Below are 19,326 nucleotides of genomic sequence, written 5' to 3'. Positions count from 1 at the left end.
GGGACCTGCCCCTATGTTTTTTAATTTCTAAGAGCTTATTTCTTCTTTGAACCTTGCATTTTATGGCATGATGTTGCTTCATCTTCTCTTATTTCTCTGAGGGTATTAATTATATTTTTTGGTTGAAGTTTTTTCTGCTCCCTGCCTCGTATTTTTTTCTTCTGAGGTGTGTGCATGTGCACACTCTTTCTTGTGTGTTAGGAGTTTTCCTCAGGTGTTCAGAGAACCGTGGCTCTGTTTAAATGAGCGATCCAGACTCTTGAAGAAAACAAAAGATGAGTGGAAGCTGTGTCCATGGGTGGGGCTTGTAACCTGGGGCTTCTCTGGAGTGTAGTCTAGTCTGCAGGTCTCTTCTTGTGCCTGGGAGCCTGGCTGCAGGGAGAATGGTGGGGTCTCACTGTGCAGGCTTTGTTTCCGCCGCTGGTTTTAGTATGGTGACTCACCCCTGCCCTCAGCTGTGTTTAGAGTCAACTGTTCTAGAGAGGAAATTTCCAGCCTCCTGCCTGGCTGTGCAGGGTAGAGAAGAGATGGGCACCTAACTCTTCTTTACATATATTTTTTTGACCAGTTCTCCTTCCTGCGGAGGTACCTGGTTCTGATTTCTTACTGTCTCCTTACTCCTCAGGCTAAAATCTCCGCTTTATTTCAATTCTTTTGTTAGTTACCATTTGCTTATCAGTTTTCTAGCTTCCAGGATTTTGTTGCATATCTAGTTTTCTTTCTTGCCCCCTCTGATTTTTAATTGTCTTTGTGCACTTATTCCATATTTTTACACCCATATCCATCTCTCTATAAATTCCCTTAGTGTCTTTCTAGTAGAGTTATTAAAGGGTCTGGGGGAAAAAAGTACGTGCTCATGGTTAGTGGAAGTATCCAGGGCAGGCTGTCTTTTAGATTGGTTAAAATACTTTTTTCTTCTCCACACATCTTGGGAATATTTATGTATTTTCTTTTTTTTTTTTCCCGAGGAAGATTAGCCCTGAGCTAACTACTGCCAGTCCTCCTCTTTTTTGCTGAGGAAGCCTGGCCCTGAGCTAACATCCCTGCGTATCTTCCTCTACTTTATATGTGGGACACCTGCCACAGCATGGCTTGCCAAGGAGTGCCATGTCTGCACCTGGGATCCGAACCGGCAAACCCCAGGCCGCTGAGAAGCAGAACGTGTGCACTTAACCACTGTGCCACTGGGCCAGCCTCAATATTTATGTATTTTCTGACGCACAGTAATCCCTTTAAAAAATGTCTTTACTAAATGTTTTATTCTAATTTTCACACGTTTATTTCATGTTGCAGATTTAACATCAATTTCCATAAGTAGAAAATGAGACTGCCTACTGCATTGCTTAAAGGAGTACTTATTATTCTCATTGAGTTACTAACTCATTTTTAAAAACTTTTAATTTTGAGATAATTGTAGATTGATAGAGAGTTGCAGAAGTAGTACAGACTTCCATTTTATCCATTTATCCCAGTGGTAACATCTTCGCATGACTATAGTACAGTATGAAAATCAGGAAATTGACATGGTGCAATTCTCATTAATTTTTAAAAGGCATTTCTTTTTTAATTTTCTATTGGGCAAAATATTTACATTGCAAATATATGTGAGACTCATGTGAACTGTTTTGTCTTTCAGCAATTTTTCCAGCTGGTCAAATTACGAAAGCTCGGACTTAGTGATAATGAAATTCAGCGGCTCCCTCCAGAAATAGCGAACTTCATGCAGCTGGTGGAGCTTGATGTGTCCCGAAACGGTAAGAGTCTCTTCTGATGCTCGCAGCGATTTTTAGTAAATATAGCTGGATACGTGTTGTGGGCCGTGCTTTTCCTGGTGATTGTGGGAAAGCTATGTATAAATTTTGACATGAAATTAATGCCATTATTGAATAGTTTAGTCCACTTACAAGTATTTACCAAACAATTTTCATAGCACAGTTTTTAGATGATAGCTTTCTCAAAGTAGGTTCCATCTGACTTAGAGAGTTTTCTGGGAAATCATGTAATCCAGCCACTTCACTTTATTTCTCGTGACACTGCGGGCTGGTGGCCTGGTCATCTGCCCAGTGCTTGGGGGCTGCGCAGGCAACGGGAACTGCCCTAGGGAAGGGTTGCTGTCTCCTGCTGAGGCTCAGTTGCCTGCTGTGCTCCCATGAGAATCTGTCCCCCTGCTCGCTGTTCAGGCGTCTTCTGTCAGTTTAATTTATTTCTAATTAGGCCACTGGTGAATCTGCCCACTTGAGTTGTGTGGTGTATTTGTGGGTTTATTTTGATTTCCAGATTTCTCTATCGTGTGGCTGCCTTCTTGTTGAGCATTCTAATAGGGTATTTATATCCTATTTAACCCCTCCTGTTTAAATGGGTTCCCTGGTGTAACCTTGTGTTTTGTAGCCCTAGGGCACTCCCCCGCAGGCTGGTGCCCTGCTGATTATAGCATATTTGATCAGTTACTTTAAGTGGCAGCTCCCAGTGGTCCTGTCTTCAGTGATGGAATTCAGCTCTTGCTAGGACTCTGGTATGGTTTCCTCAAGATAGGCCCCCATATATTCTGAATTACTTATAAAAGTGATAATCCTTTTCTCTCTCTCATATTACATACCTGTTTTGTTCTGTGTTTTTTTTTTTTTTTTTCCTACAAAAATCCATACGTTTCTTCTCAATAAGCCTCAGGTCTGGATCTTTCAGTGTCCTGTCTTCCACAGACACTGCATGGCCCAGGTGCAGTAGTTTTCTGAGGGTTATTATTATAAGGCAACAGTGATAATCAGTACTTGATTGAAAACAAGATGAGGAACAAATGAGTTTCCCCCCCTACTTTTGACAGCTTTTAAATTGCTGTCGTCTATCAGATCCCATAAATTGCAAGTTGTCTTTAGACCAAGCCATGTGCTTGACATAGGGTCTACTTTTATTTTTCATGAGAATTATTTCTTACCTTGAATGTACTGGAAAAAGTGAAAAAAAAAACATTTTGGGGGACTTGTTTTACCGTGGCTTCTCTGGTTGCGGGGAACCCAGATCTGCTTAGGTAAAGAGGCGTTCATTGTGAGGATAGGGGTGGAACTGACGTTCCAAAAGCATTGGCGTGGAGCTCACATCCGACACCACCTCGGGTTTCATGGCCTATGTCTTATCGTGTATCTGCTTCTGATGGTGGAGAGCAGGTCTCCACTGACCTCTCTTGGAACTGGGTGTTCCAGAACCAATTTGCTGTGGTCTCTTCCCATGCGCTTTTTGGCTTCTGCCCCTGCTGTGGCATCTGTTTGCCAGTGACAGATATCTAAGTGAGGAATGGTTGACCCAGGTCATCTTTTTAAGCCAACCATAAGCCATAAGCTACAGGTCGCCGGACACCCTTAAGATCTGCTGCCCTGGGACAGGGGAGGCACATAGTGTAAAGCATGGCGCAGGCCCTCAGCACAGACGTCTGTGGGCAGCTTCCCTTACACCGAGTGTAGGATGGGGCAGGTGCTTGAGGCCAGAATGCCTCTGAGGCTACCCTGTATCTCACTTATCTAAGGGGTACATAATTGAAGCTTCTCTCTCTTGTCCTAGGAGTTATCTTAGTTCTGAAGACTGGCTGGCTGTTAGCTCTGCAAGGAAGCAGTGACTTTGTAAAATGGTCACTGAAATCATACAACCCGAAGAAATAAAATAGCAATTTTGAAATTGGCATTAGAAAGGAAAATAAGCAGGAATCCAGAAATACTTGAGAAAGAGGAGAAGTATTGGCTTTAATTATTTGGGAGGAGAAAAAACACAGAGCTTGAAAGTTCCTGGTCCCGTTATTAACTCTAATGGGACGGGATGCTCTATGGGAAGTCGGCCTTGTCAGCTGCCACTTTTGTCAGTTCCCATGTCAACTATTTCTTTTCAAACATTTGTAGCTAGAAAGAGGGGCTCTGTGCCTCCTCCCATGTGTCCGTGTACCTCCCAGCATGTTGATAAAAGAAGCTAGGCTTTCACCTAAGTCAGTGTCAGGACACAAAGTTTCCTCTCCTTGGGGTACCTCTGCTCCTCTCTTTTCTTTCCCATTTTCTGCCTTTCCTTCTGCAGGTGTTGGAGTTTTATGAAGATCTTTCACCTTCTTATCAGGCTCCTTTAGAAATGCTGAGGGGGAGTTAACTGCCCCCTTTCCTATTGGCAGAGCTTCCTCTGGCTCAGTCACGTGAAAGGGGGTGTGTGTGTGTGGTGGAGGGGGCAGTGGACAGCACGGAGGAGGGTGGCAGGTTCAGGGCTTTCTTTGAGGTTGTGGAAAAAACTGCACAGATGACAGAGCAGAACAAGGTCACCGTTGACTATAACCGACAGGAACGTGGGTCTTGGGCTCCTTCCAAGTCAGGCACATCTCACTGTGCTTCCTCTCTCATTTTTTTGCAGATAAAATCACATTAATATGAATTTCCTAGGTGGCTGGGTAGGTAAATAAAAGCCACAAAGTCTGCAGCCTGAGGGGCAGTGTGAGAACCCCACTTCTTTGTGGCTGCAGGCATTGGTGGGGGTGGGCTTGTGTCTGGGGTCCCCTGTGAGCCTCTAGACTTCTGTCTCCCCAGCTGAGGCTGCCCTGTGAGGATCAGAGGCTGTTCCTTTGAGTCTCTGCCCAGTCCCTGGGTGGTAGCAGGGCCACGGCCCGGGCTGGCCCCTGTCATGGTAGGACCTTTACTGGCTTCCTCAATTCCTGATTTTCCAGAGAGTGTTGCTTGACCGTGGAGGAGGAAGGTAGGGTGTTGGTACCAGACCATTCAAGTCCATGGAATCAGTGCCTGTCGAACTTGAACATGCAACGAATTACGTAGGGTCTTGTTACAATGCCGGTTCTGATGCAGGAGGTCTGGAGTGGGGCTTGATGTTCTGCATTGCTGAGAAGCTGCCAGAGGATGCCAGGCCTGCTGGCCCACCAAACACGCTGAGCAGCAAGATCTGGGGCATCACCACCCACAAGCCTGCTACTAGTATTCCTGCAGCAGCTTCCTGTGGTTATGAGCACACACTCACTTAGCTTTTGGCACCCCGGACCTTCCCATGTGGAAGATGGGAAACCTCCGGGGTATTCCTGGTTAAAGGGTAAGATGCTGGAGCTCACTTACACTCAAGTTGACTTTGATTCCAGGAGCAAAATTAGACCTTTCCTGAGGTTTCCTTGCTCAAGTGAGGGAGAAAAGACAAGTTTAGTGTTTCTCTCCAAAAAAAAATCTATAAGTGAGGAGGAGAGACTCTGGTTTTTACAGGCTCATTTCCTAGGCCAAGAAGAACTGCCAAGTCTTCCAACCCTGACTTTTGTGGCTTTGTTTGCTGATGTTTCAGGCACAAAGTCAAGGGAATCATATGTTGTGTTGGAAAAGAGAAGAGTGAGCTTAGGGAGAAAGAGGGCAGTGCTTATGGGTTATATATAGGCTGTGGGGCCTTGCTGAGGTAGAAGTGGAGAGACTTGGGTTGGGCACCGTGTGTACGGTTTTGTCCCCAGAATGGCTGGATGTGCTCAGCAGAGAGGACTCTGGGTGGGGGCCGGGCTCTGCCACTCAGCACCCGGCTGACCTTGGGCAGGCTCCTCCCAACAGTGCCGGGCCTTGTTATGTGAAGGAGTGGGACGAGGCCCTGCTTCCCTACAAACCCAACGAGAGGCGAGGAAAGTGACAGATTTCTCAGGTCCTAACTTGATAGATTATTTTTTTTAATCAGACAAATGGCTAAAATATACATGGGATAAAAGAAACTAGGTGTTTCCCCTTGGAGTATATGAAATTAGTATCAGAATATGCTGTTAAAATGTTGTCTAAAAATAGCATACAGGGCGTCGAACTAAGGTGTGAAGCAGTTTTCGGTGGTGAAATGCATATGCTGTAATGCCTGGACTCCCTGTCTGTTTTCTCTGCTCACTGATGCACAGCTGTTCGAGGAAAATGATCTCTGGGTATGTGAGAAGATTTTTACCCCATGGTACTATCTTGCTATCCAAGAATCTAGGGCAGACTTTCTTAACATCACGACTCTTGCCCGAAGGGTTAGTCATTTGAAATTTATAGTCTATGTTGTAATTTAACTTACATCATAGTACTATATCATTATCCATTTAGTTGAGTTTTTCCCAAAGTGTAGGCATACACCACTGGTACCGTTAGAGATGATTTTACGTGGTACTGCAAAATAGCAGTTTTTAATATTGAATTATGATGAGAAAGTTATCCTTTTTCAAAAAAATTTTGTTCCTTTTGGATTGCTTCTGTAAAATTGAATAACATTATTACTGTATTTCTTGCATACATTTATTTTCCATATCTGGGGGTGACAGCTTTATTCATGTTAGTCATTTAAAGAAGTTTTCTTCCTTTACAAATAAATCTTACTCAAATTTAAAAAGATGATTTAAAAGAATGAGGTAAGTAATAGTGGTTGCAGGTGCTGTACCTGTGTGGTGAAATTGTGAGGTGGAGCAGGGATGGCTGAGGTTAAGGAGCCGCTGATGAGTATTAGCAGCCATGCCAAAGAGGTCATGGGTTTATTTCACTGATGAGGCCAGTGATATTTCACACAGAAAAAACGTGACCAGAGACTGCACACCCTGGCTAGTTGCTTTGCAAACTTGAGTTAACAAGAAACCCAAAGATACTTTCAGTACAGGTCATCACTAGCTCCAGGACAACACTTCAGAGGAAGTGGGTGAACAGCCTGTCTACCCGCAGTGTCATCTTCCCACAAAGTCTAGAGACTAGACTTTGGTTAAATGCTTGGGTTAGTTGTCCTCTGTCCAACCATGAGATGCTCATCAGCGTCTGTGGTCTGTAGCTGTGAGTTTGTTTAATGACATCGAAAGCCAAGAGTGAAGCCTGCTGAAATGACCTTGTATAACTTCAAGTCTTGGTGCGCCTGAGGATGCCCTGAAAAGCAATCAGTCCAGTGTGCCTAGAAGTTTCCCTCCTTGGTGATGAATAGTTAGCCTTTATTTTTTTTTCTTTGCAAAAACTACACACAGCCACACCGCAAGTGTGGCAGAAGCCAGTTTTTACCATGCAGACTTCAGACTCGCCACAGTCAACCATTGTTCCCTCTGCCCTCTCTCACTGATGAATTTGGGCCCACGGTTAGGGTTCTGTCTAACCACTGCTCCAGTGGCTGGACTTCATGTTACAGTGGGTGAGTTTCCTTGTCACCGTCAGTGTTCAGATATTACAGGAGACATCCAGGGAAGAGAACCCCCCGCCCCCCCGTGCTCCCCTCTGCCTTGTGGCTGGAGAGCCAGACGTTTCCAGGCAGAGCTCGCGTTCCTCCTTTCTGAGTACTGCCGCTTTCCTTCTGTGAGCCGGTCTCTGTCTGAATGTTCACCTTCCCTTTTATCAGCAAGAGGGGTTAATAGAGAAAAAGTCTAACTGCCCTCTCCTCACGTTTTAATTCCAGATAATAATACTTATTTTTAAAGTGGAGGTGGAAAGAAATTGGCCTTCTGGGATGTTTTCTGCTCACCTTTCCATGCTACTAACTTTTTTTCAGGGAGTACTGTTTAAAGGTGAAGACGTGTTGGAACCATTTTAAACACTGAAAAAGTTGGAAGAAACTTCACAAATAGATCCTCCCTCTCTTTTTTGGACTATACAGGAACATCAGTGATGAATAAGCAAATCAACCTGAAAATCCAGTATAACTCACTGTTACAAATTGTTAGATCAGAAGGGCGATTCATACAATCATGCCTTTGCTCAAAATGTTTTTGGAACTCTTTCGGAATTTGTAGTGTATTATTTTGCACATCCTCAGGTCAGCAGCTTCACTTTTTAGAGTGGATCGTTTTTAAAAACAGCCAAACATCATTTAATGCCAACTTAGGTAAATAGACAGATACCCTAACAATCTTATGTTACTCAAAATCTGCTTCAGACAGCAATTTCAGAAGGGTTTCATAAAAATTTTGGTCAATGGAAACAGCTCTGAGAAATGTGTTAAGGACTGTGTTGGCTACTGCAAAGGGCAGGCACACCTTTAAATGTATTTTCCAGTCTATCTGCTTTAAAAATACAAAGACAGGGCTTAGAACTTCATGACCATGTGTCTTCTATCTTAAGAGTCCATTGTAGCTGCAGACAGATTTTTAGAGTTTCTCTTTCAGTATTAGCTGCCTCAAAAAAAGGTCAAAACTTGCTTATAAATTATACATGAGCCAATATGGAGATATCCTGCACAATAATTCCACTGGTGAAGTGAAGTCTGAATGTTATATTTTCATATTCAGGTAATCTACAGAAATTAAACCTTTGATGTTACAGATCCCCTTTGCTGAGCGTATTTGACTTTCTGCTTGTTTTTCCTTACCATTCCCCCAAATATCTGAGTCCTCTTTGCTCTCATCCAGAGGGGTCTCTCCAGGTGGCCTACCTTGTACTTGCTTCGCCAGGATGTATAGAAGAGTAAACTGTTGTTATTTATTGTGGTTAATTTCCTGTTACTAGAAAAGTTGTGATTTTACTGAATAAGTTGTAGGTTTATATAACTTTCTTTCTCTCTTGCTCTTTTTTTTTTTTTACATAAGCAGTTTTGTAATAGAGATGGTAACCTCTGAATTTGAGAACAACACCTCTGAATATATTTTTTAGGTCACCAAGCTCTTCAGTTAGTCCCAGGTTCTCTAAATGCTTTGTCTATTTTAAGCAGCTCCTTATCTTCCCTCCGTGTCCCTCCCCACTTCATTCATTCATTCAGTGTTCACATGCTATGCTCTGTGTTAGATGCTGAATTTCTCAAAACAATGGTGGTTTTATGCAGAACCGGCCAAGTTAGAGAAGCAAAAATAATTGAAGTGGTTTCTCTTGAAATAAAACACAACCCCAACACGTGGGATGACAGTTGGTGCTCACTTTTTAATTAGGCAGTTTATGTAAGGTATCGTTTTGACAGTTTCCAGCTCTAAAAGTGATTGAGCATGAGTGGCCATGTTCCTTCATTTTGTTTTGAGGTCACCTGTTTTGTCATGTGAATCTGGCTTGACGCTGAGCCTCCAGGCAGCGGAAGGCTGGATGGCCTCCCTTTGTCAGCGTCGGGACTGCAGCACGCTGTCGTGACTACAGACAGTGCCCTGAGCTTACTAAACTAGAAAAGACCCATCTTGGAACGGGATGAAGGAGCTGAGAAGGAAAAAGTGAATGAGGGGCAGTATTAAGAACTTGAGGATTATGTATAGAAATGACTTTATTTTTAACTGAGCTTTTATAAGAGTTGAATAAATCCTCAATCTAACGTATCTACTCAATGATTGTGAATTCTTTTTCAGTTTGAAAAAGGCTTGGACCATGGCATTAAAAAAAAAAATGCTTATGGTTCTCAACTCTAGCCCATATTATCACTAGTTTTTGCTTCAAGCAAAATTTTTTGAGTACCTACTATATTTGTGTAAAGCTTTTTGCTGAATTCTTCTATCCCTTCAGCAGGTAAATCTACAGGCACAGCAGACATGTAAGGAAATGCACATTAACATCTGTTACAGTAGTATATGAATAAAGTGCTCGGGGCATGCGGAGAGGTGTCAGTAACTGTCACTGAGGCTTGAAGGAGGAATGGAGCACTTTTGGTTTGAGGCTGAAATCAGGCAGCCTTTAAAAATTCTCATCCTTTAGTTACAGATTTGGAGAGAGTAAATGAGTAGATTCTTCCGCTGAGTGTCATTGTTATTTGTTGGAAATTTTTTCAAATGTTTGTTGTAGACTTACAGACTCAACGTACCATTAAAAATGTGAATATCTCTGATTATTGTTAGATAGTCACTGAAAATTTTAAGATTCATCAAAAATCAAAGCGGCAGCACCTGGCACAAAAGGAGAATACCTGAAACTATATGAGTTGTCATGGGATTCTTTCTGTTTTTTTGTACAGCTGATTACTACTGTGTCGTAAAGGATTTATAAACCTCTGTGCATTAGTCAAGGTAGACTAACTCCTGATAAAAAAAAAAAAAAAGCCAAAATCTCAAGGGCTTAACACAGTGAGGAACTTTATTACTGCTTAACTTATAGTCCAGTGTGCATGTTTGTCGGGGAAGGGGTGGGCGTAGAGTGGGGAGGGGGCTGGTGAGAGGCTCTGCTCTCTACAGTCAGGGATCCAGGCTTCTTCCTTCTTGTGTTGCTACATCTTCATTCAACTAGGGGCCTCCAAGGTCCTCATGGGAGGAGGAGAAAAGGGGGGATCGTGCATGGGCGGTTTTTATGGGCCGTGCCAAGCGTGCTGTACATCGTTTGCATCCATGTTCTCTTGGCCAATTTTATGTCCCCAACTTAACTGAAAGGAGCTGGGAAATACAGTTAGGTATTTGCCCAAGAAGAAGAGAAATCTTGGTGTTGGTAAACATTAGCATCATCTACCACAACTGGCATTAAATTGAATTCTGGAATTATATGATTTTATGCCACTGATCACATGCAGGCCTAGTACACACACATGATTCTGTTGCACTGTCACAACCTTCCAGTGAGTGCCACATTTATTGGAAATTCAGATGCATGCCCAAAAAGGACAGGGTAGCCTTCCTTCCCACATCTGCGTACAATGTCTAAACCCAGGCATGGATGAACATGACTGTTGGCCACCGATGCTAGTAGTTAGCATAAAACCTATGGAAGTATGCACAATGTTTTCCAATTTGAATTTTTAGTAAATAGTTTAAAATAGATTTTGAAAATTATAGTTTTATGTTTGAGGAATGTTTGAAGCACTTGATATAGGCAATATGAGATCATTAAAGGTTTTCAAGCCAGGGATCACATTCTTGGATAAGTTTCTTAACCTCTCTGTGCCTCAGTTTCTTCATCTGTAAAATGGAGGTTGTAATAGCACCTACATCATAGAGGTATTGTGACTCTTAAAAGAGGTTATGTATGTTAAGTGCTTAGAACAGTCCCTTGTAGATAGTGAACAGTCGGCATTAGCTGATGTAATTAATCCTATCATTGACTTTCATTCCGGATCTTGAAGATCTGAACTAGGATTGCGAGAGTAAGAATACGCTGCAGGAATTAGGACACAGCAGGTTTGAAGGATAGAGTGATACAGATGAGGGAGCTCTCTGCCTGAGGTGGTGTCTAGGTACTGTGTACCATGTGCCAGGCATTGTGCTGTTTCACCGTCCTGTATTTCATCTAATCCACACGCTAATGCTGTGAGACGGGTGGAAGCATCTCAGGATGACTGGTGAGGAAGCTGAAGCTTGAAGAGGTGTGATGTGCCCCCAAATTACACGTCTAGTTAGTGATGGAACTGAAATAAGAAACCCAGAGGAGTGGCACTTTTAATTATTTTTGGAGTGTGTTGAAGATAATAAAGGTAGGGCTGATAGTTTTAGTCTATTTTGAGAGAAAAGATGTAGACAGTATTATGACTAGGTACTCTCTGAATTTGGAGATAAAAACAGGAAAAAGTCATCCTAAGACATTTAAACGTGTAAAAATCTAAATACTGAATGAATTCAACCACCTGTGGAAGTGGTCCACCCTAAGAGGTGGTTTGTAAGTTTTTTATGGCCAGAAATGGAATATCATCTAATGAAAGATACTAGAACTTTCTCAGTAAGCTCTGATGTAGCACTTCCAAGGTATAATTTGCTGTCTTGGTAAGAGATTGCTGTGTTGCCAGAAGTGTAGAACAAGGAAAGCCAAAAACTAAGATGGTAGGGCATTTTCTCTTTGAAAGAAAAGTAAAGAGATGAGACAACATGAGTGTCTCAGGCTCTTGGAAGCAGCTGTAGGCCTCTCCGATGGAGATGACTTTGTCGTCTCTAATTGTTAATGGTTGGGATCATCCCATGTTCTTTTCTCAGGGTGTGAATATTCACCAAGAACTGCGATGGAGCATTTAATTCTTGCTATGGACACTGAGGAGAGGTGATACATGTTGGCATTAGTACCTAGTGTCATTGGCATTCAGATTGATCACTTGGTCCTGTGTGAATTGTCTTAGCCTGGCATGCATTTTCATAGCTTTGTCTTCTCTGAGCAAACTGTCACTGACCTGGCAACTGATGACTCTCACCTGATTGATCCACCAAGGTTCCTCTCACCCATGGTATGCTACATGAAGCTCTGCCTGGAGCAGCCAGTGAGTTTCCTTCTTTGAAATTCTTCTTTGCAACATAGAGTAGCACCAGTTTAGCAGGTTCCTTTTTTTTCTTGCTATAGATAAAGTGAATTACATTTGACCTATCCCTGGGAAGACTAGGAAGAGCACCCTTCTCTGAGAAGGGTAGAAAAATGAATTATTACTCATTTTCCAGCTTATTTTTTAAAGCATATGTTCATTGTGGAGAATTAATAATAATGAAGTGTAAAGAAACATTATTGAAAAACCAAGAGAACCGTGTGACTCTTTATTATGAGAATCTTTATTGGCTGCTGCTAATAAAGTACTAATAAAGTAATAGTGTACCAGCTATGAAGCTGATACACTTGATGTGTATTATGTCACTTAATCCTCAAACTTTCTTCAGGAAGTAAGCTTGCATCCTTTTTTGACAGATGAGAAAACCAAGTGTCAGGTTAAAAACTGACCTTGGTCACATGGCTAACGAGTAGTGGAGTTGGTATTTGACCCCAGGTTTGTTAGACTCCAAAAATCACAATTCTGTCTCCCCATGATAAAAATTTTATGTTCTACATCCCAGAAATAATCATTATTAATGTTTTTATGTATTTTATTTATCTTTTTTCCTTTTCATTACTTGTTTCACAAAATTGGGATTTTGCAGCACATGGATATTTGTCTTGCTTTTGTTCGCTTAACATAGGTTGTGAACATTTTCCATACCATTATTGTTAAACACTTAAGTGTTTTAACAAGGCACATTAATCAATAATTAATTAATCTTGCCTTTTCATCTTTCTGGAGAAAATATGAACTGATCTGTGACCTTAATACCAACAGGAAGCTATAGGAGGTGTCAAAGGTAGGATTGGTATAGGATAGATGACCAACAACACGGGGGAATTTCCAGAAGGATGTCATAGGTTAAAAGCCATCCAGACAGAGTGAAGAAAGAGGTGAGTAAGCAGTTTAGTAGTCTCTACCTGATTTGGGATTCTTGTGTTGAAATAAGTGAGGGAGGTGCAGTTACCCTCTAGGGCCATGTGGTGACAGAGGGACATCCGGAAGGAATGTGGGCAGAGCAGACCAAGCATAAATCCTCACCAAATTTTGAGGTACTGTGGGGCAATCAGTTCTCTGTTTACCTAACATATGTTTTGTTTGTGAATGTGCTCAGTGAAAGTGCCATTACACATTAATAGTTGATGTCTTGAAGTATTTAACTTTGTTGTTCAACCTTTGTTTGATGGTGTTGCAACATGAATAGGTGTTCTTGCATTCAGCGGGCCTGATGAGTAGTGGGTCAAGATTAACAAGTGGGTCTGAGCAAATTAAACAAAAGTGGGAGGACCAATTGCCAATCACTTGACACATGTCCAAAACAAAAGGGAGCCCAAAGCTGGGGGGAAACTGAAGTAACACCAGAGGGGCCGAGGGGGCTGAGCTCTGTCAGCAAACCTAAGTTGGGGAGGCAGTAAGCACCTAAGGGAACTGAGTGGGTCACTGGCATTCCTTTCTTCCTCATCTAACATGGACTGTGCTGTCTGCATTGAGGACCTGGGGGGACACAGCATGGCAAGGACCTGGACGAATCTGAAGTTAGCCATAAATTGCGTCAAATGCCACAGGAATGTGCTTTATCACAATCACAGGGAGCACCCTTGCTTCAAGAAGTCCCTACTTGCCCTGTGCCTCCTCACTTTTTAGATCCCCACTCATGCAGGGGCCTTGCACGTTGGTAATTAGAAAAGGTAACTGCTCTTCCTCTACATCAAGACTCCTGACTTTGGCTTTTGTCTTGGACTGGTCAGCCTTCAGATTTGACCATTTGGAGCATGGCAAAGAGATCTCTTCCCTGTGACTCACTGGCATTTTCGGAGCAGAGGGTTTGGTCTTCTGGAGCCCTTTCCTCCTACCAGTCGAATTTATTCTTACCTCTAAAATCCCTCTTTGCTGTGCTAGCAACTGTTGTGCCCTTCCTTGGGATCCACACGGGAAGAGAGAAACTCAAAGAAATGTTCTAAATAAAGTTAGCATATTTCGTGATGAAAAGCACAACAAAGCGCTAGTGAAGTCTTGGCTAGAACATATGTTTCACGGAGATAGGGGACCTAGGAGCAGGAAGAGAGTTTTGTTTCTTGAATATTTGACCAGATATTTGAACTCTGTGCTAGGAGCTAGAGATAGCAAGTCAGTTTAGTAATGACTCTCGAGGGATTTAGGGTACAAGAATAGAAGGACCGTGTCTATCTGTGATGACAGGACAGTGTGCAAAGTCCTGTTTTGGGGGCTGCCTGAAGGAACCCAGGGAGGGAGGTCTCCATCATTCTTGTGGAAGGGAGGAGTATTAAGAAGGCTTCCTGGGAAAGATGACATTTAACTCAAGCTCTAAGGAACAAGTAGCAGTTAGAGACGAAGAAGGACATTTCTGGGCAGATGAAATAACATGAAGGTTTGAAATAGTGTGATGAATTTGGGAAATGCAAGATGATATGGAGTGCATTGCAAGAAATGAAGCTAGAGAAAGATTGATAGCAGCAAGATCATGAAGGGACTGTGTGCTCGGCTAAGGAATGTTTTCTTTAAAGCCATGGGGAGCTAGGAAAGGGTTCCAGCAGGGGAGTGGCTCATGTGTCACCCTGCTACTAGCAGGGAACATGGAGTTGATTGAGGGGAGCCTGGATGCAGGAGGCCAGGCATCCACATTGGGGGTGGAAAGGAAGGAGAAGGGAGCAGGAGAAGATACTGGACCAGGCATGAGGGTGACAATTGGGAGACTTGCTGGAGCGGGAGGGCGAGGGAGAGGTCTGGGTCTGGGATAAACTCCCACTTCCCGTCACAGGAGAGATGGCAGACGCTGAAGAAAGGATCAGGTCTGAGGGGAAAAGATGAGTTTATTTTTGGGATGTGGGGGGTGAGATGTCTTTGGGATATCTAAATGGAGATGTTTAGTAGGAAGCTGAATATAAGAGTCTGAGGCTCAGAGGGGAAATTTAGCAGGAGATAAAGGTTTGGGAGTTATCCACATGTAGGTGATGGTTGAAGCTAAGCTACAGGATGAATGAAGTCGCTCAAGGAGAGTGAGAGGATACGGAGTTGGAAGGGCAGATGAGCATGCAGAATATCACTGTTTAAAGGAAAGGAGAGGAAGGTGGGCCCTTGTAAGATTCTGAGAAGAAACAGCGGCAGGATTTGTCAGCAGCGTTGACTGGTATTATAGAAAAGGCTGAGCAAGAGAAGGCAGAGGAGTGTCATCACATTAAACGTCATAGAGGTGCTGGATCCCATGGGCTGGAGTTACAGCTTGCAGGTTCAGGGGTGAAGTCGTTGTCCTGAATGAAACAGGCTGTAGAAAGGTGGGACCTTTAGGGGCACAGTCATTAAGGAACTGATGTAAAGAAACTGGGAAGGAACAGGCGGAGAAACAGGAGACTCACAGGAGCTTAGCGGTGGAACCAAAGGCAGGGAAGCACCTCCAGGAAGACTGTGGGGCAAAAGGGGGCGAGGTGGCCGATGAACGCGGACTGAAGAATTTCCATTGGATTTGGCGTCTGGGAGGTCATCTCTGACAGCAAAAGCAATGTCAAAAGTGGTTTACGGGACACACTGCTTGTTGTTTTATGCTTTTCATTTGACTCTCTTTGAGACATCAGAGGAAGGCTTGAAAAACACCAGCAGTCACCATTTCCTGGAGGAAACAGCAGCCATCACTGCTTCCTGCTGGCTCTGCCAGTTCTAAGGGATGTGAGCGATCATGATGTTGATGTATGTCTTGGACGGCTAACCATGATATAATTAATGGACAAATTTCATAACTCTCTGGTCACGGTGTGTACGTGTTTGGTCGTTGTCTGGCGTGGGAATGAGCCATCCAGGCATTGCTGCTGCCACAGAGAGGCAGACCCAGAAGGCAAAAGGTTGAGTAACCAGTCACCAATATTCTTTTTCTGGAGTCTAGTCATTAGCTGTGGTTCGGACCAGTGTAGACTCTGGGCATTTTAAGCCTGGTTGTTCCATATTAAGCGCTGAGCACCACAGACAGATAATGTTTCCCTTCTTCTTCTAAGACCCTTTAATAATTGCATTTACCCATGGTGTTTCCAAGTTTATTTCACCTTGTGATTTTTTAAAAAAATTATAAAAGCAGTATATGGTCATTATAAAAACTCAGTGGAGGCAAGTGAAGAAAAAGTCAACAACCTGCCCTTCTTACTTCCAGACCCTCCCCGCCATGTTGGATGTCACACCTATTTGGCTTATTTCTATAGTTCCTCTCTCCCTCACTGCGTCATGAGATCATAGTGGGCAAAGATTGTGCCTCTCTTATTCACCTTTGTCTCCTTACCTTCTGCCACATAGGTGGTTACTTAAATAATTGGATAAGTGAACAAATGAATGAATACGGTGATCTCTTTGGCTTTACCCTTGGGACCATTGCTTTCATCCCTTACATTGTAATTTCAGAGAGAAACTGGATATGAGAGGAAAGCACCTGTTTTTGTCACTTTTGGATTTGTAGGAGTGCTTATTATATGGATGGTGCTGTGTAACAAGGTACAGGGCCTGCAGCCTCTTTATCCAGCCTAGAGGTGCAGAGTTCTTGAATTATGTGAATAATCTATTCGTAAACTGGTAGATGACTGACAGAGGATACATCAGAGATGACAGGCTTAGCACTTCCATGAAATTATAAGGTGTGATATTTATAATGCATTGTAAGTTCGTGAAAAGAAGCACATTGGAACTTCTACATTAAGTTCAAATTGTCTAGAGACTGTGCGTTCCCTCACGTCAGGCACCGGGGTGTTATCACAAGGAAAGCAGACAGAAGAATTCTGTCCAAGACATGACGAGCTACCATCTGCCCCCGGAGAGGTCAGACCATGTAGGCAAAACGCTTTTTGTAGGTTTGAAAGGGAAGATGGAGAAAAAGATGACAAAGGCCGGCAAATCAGAATGTCCTGCTGATTATCAGACCACCGGAAAAAGGGCCTTTCAGGAATGAATGATGAGAGTAAGAATTATTATATATCTAGGTATTCAGCCTTTGGATTATGGTCTGTCTTCCTTCAGTTAGAGCGGTGTTTCTCCAGGTGGGCTCTGGGATTGCCTACATTAGAATCCTTGTTAAAATTGCATATTTCCACCTTGTCCAAAGACTGCGCAATGAGAATTTCCAGAGCAGGATCCCTGGAGTCTGCATATTAACCTCCAGGAAGACTCAAGTCAGTTTAAATGGGAGCTAGGAGCCACTTACGTAAGAACCTAACAGAAGAGAAGCAGTTCCTGATGGGGTCAAGATCCTAAACGGGGGCCCGGCCCCGTGGCCAAGTGGTTAAGTTTGAGCTCTCCTTCGGCGGCCCGGGGTTTTGCCGGTTCGAGTCCTGGGCATGGACGTGGCACCGCTCATAGGGCTGTGCTGAGGTGGCATCCCACATGCCACAACTAGAACTCACAACTAAAAATACACAACTATGTACCGGGGGGCTTTGGGAGAAAAAGGAAAAAAAAAAAAGGATCCTGAACAGCATTTAGGCCAAATGGATGCCTTTACAATCGGACCTTTCTTGCCTTCAGCTAAATTCACAGAATAATGGTTTAAGTACCGAAAATGACTTTTGCTCAGTCCAAAATTCAAGTATCTATTATAATATCCCATATTATAATCCCTCAGCAAAGCAAACATTTCACTTTCTCCCTCCCTTTTTGCCCTAAACTTGGCTGAGGGGAGCCTGTGAGGATTGCTCTAGGACATGGAAATAGAATGAAACTTGCCATGATATATCATCTTCAGCGTGAGATGCAGCTGAAATGCAGAGTGTGTTTTACACTGGTTTCCAGTCTTGAACTTACTGCAATTCATAGAGACACAGTTGATTCTGCAAGATTTTCTCAAAACATTGAGTTACTAGAAATACTTATTATAATTCTAAGAAAGAACTCCAAAACATTCATCCAGTGGCAGCGCCAGAAGAATATATGTGCGTGCCTCCTGTGATGAATGCTCCAAGGGGATAAGACCAATTTTAATGTATAAATTCTGATATGTTTCTTTTCAAGAAGTTAAATGCATTATAAATATCATACCTTTTCATCTGTCGGTTGATAACTTATAATTTTTAAGCCCATAAGCTCTTTTTCTACAGTATTTCTTTGAATAATGTAGACAGATTTTTGAGCTCTTTTTAGAATATCTTTTATACCCCGTTTCCTGGTTTAACCTCTTTTTTCTTTTTTAAGGGTTACTTTTGAAAAAGTGTACGTGTATTATGGGTAGAGGATTTCTTAAAATTGGTTTTATTTACAAATGGGAAGGAGGCAGTTAAGTTAGATTCAAACAGTCCCCCTTTCCATCCTTGTCCCACCTCTTTCCGTGTCTTCAGCTAAACAACACAGCGATTTCCCCTGATGCATGGCTGTCTGCCTCCCCTTTGAGGCAGTCTGACAAAGCCTGCACGCACCCACGCAGCCTCTCAGGGTTGGCTCTGCTGCAGTTGAAGAGCAGAATTATTCTGGAGTAGTTGTCAGATACCCCACTAAAATGGCCGGGGCCTCAGGGACAGTGGTTCCTCACCTGGCTGCATGCTGGATTCACCTGAGGTAGTTTTTGGTTTTCTTTTTGTTTGTTTGTTTTAAATACTGCCAAAAGCCCACCCCAGGCTGATTTATTGCAATCTCAGGTGATGATGGCCCCAGGAGACTTTGATATGCAGTCAGGGCTGAGAACCCTTTAAGTTAAATTTCTCAGGCCCTTAAGACCCTCTTTATCTGAAGCTCCAGGAGTGCTAGGTTAAAATGCAGATTCCTTCTCCAGGCCCTAGACTTGGCGAGTCAGTTGCTGCAGGGGGGCCAGCCCTTTCATCACATGTCCTCCAAGTGATCCTTCAGTACTCTGCAATGAGAATACCTGGCTTCTGGGGTGCACAATGGTTTTATTAGACCTGGGTTAGGGACGTGCATTGGAAAAAGCCGGTGAGGGCTGTTGAGAATCGGTGTTCTGGCTGGTTTATCTGGACCCTATGGCTTCTCCCTGTACTTCTGGAGAACTGTGTTATTCACTCCCGACCCTGCACCGTCTCATCTATTCTCTGTTGCCCAGAGAGTGTTTTTAGGAGTCCAAATGACTCAGTCTCGCCTGTGGTCGAGTCCATCAGTTGACAAACACTGTGCATGGTATTGGGGTGTGAGAGGCCAACACCTAGTTCAGTAGGACGTTTATCCCAGCTGACGAGAATCACAGATTCTAATAGGAAAGATAAAGTATCCTTAGAGAGATAA

General features: G+C 43.1%; 1 protein-coding gene across 1 annotated transcript in view; it reads left to right on the top strand.

Annotated features, from left to right (window-relative positions):
* LRRC1 (leucine rich repeat containing 1) overlaps nucleotides 1-19,326 on the top strand; it is a 126,456-nt gene that overhangs the window by 43,069 nt on the left and 64,061 nt on the right. The window contains exon 2 of the mRNA XM_046639220.1: nucleotides 1,637-1,754. Within this exon, the coding sequence (XP_046495176.1) occupies nucleotides 1,637-1,754 (118 nt within the window). The remainder of the gene's footprint in view (nucleotides 1-1,636; nucleotides 1,755-19,326) is intronic.

Source organism: Equus quagga, chromosome 15 (assembly GCF_021613505.1).
Source record: "Equus quagga isolate Etosha38 chromosome 15, UCLA_HA_Equagga_1.0, whole genome shotgun sequence".
NCBI lineage: Eukaryota > Metazoa > Chordata > Mammalia > Perissodactyla > Equidae > Equus > Equus quagga.
The sequence above is the reverse complement of the archived record's forward strand: the minus strand, read 5'-3'. Positions and strand labels throughout refer to the sequence as shown.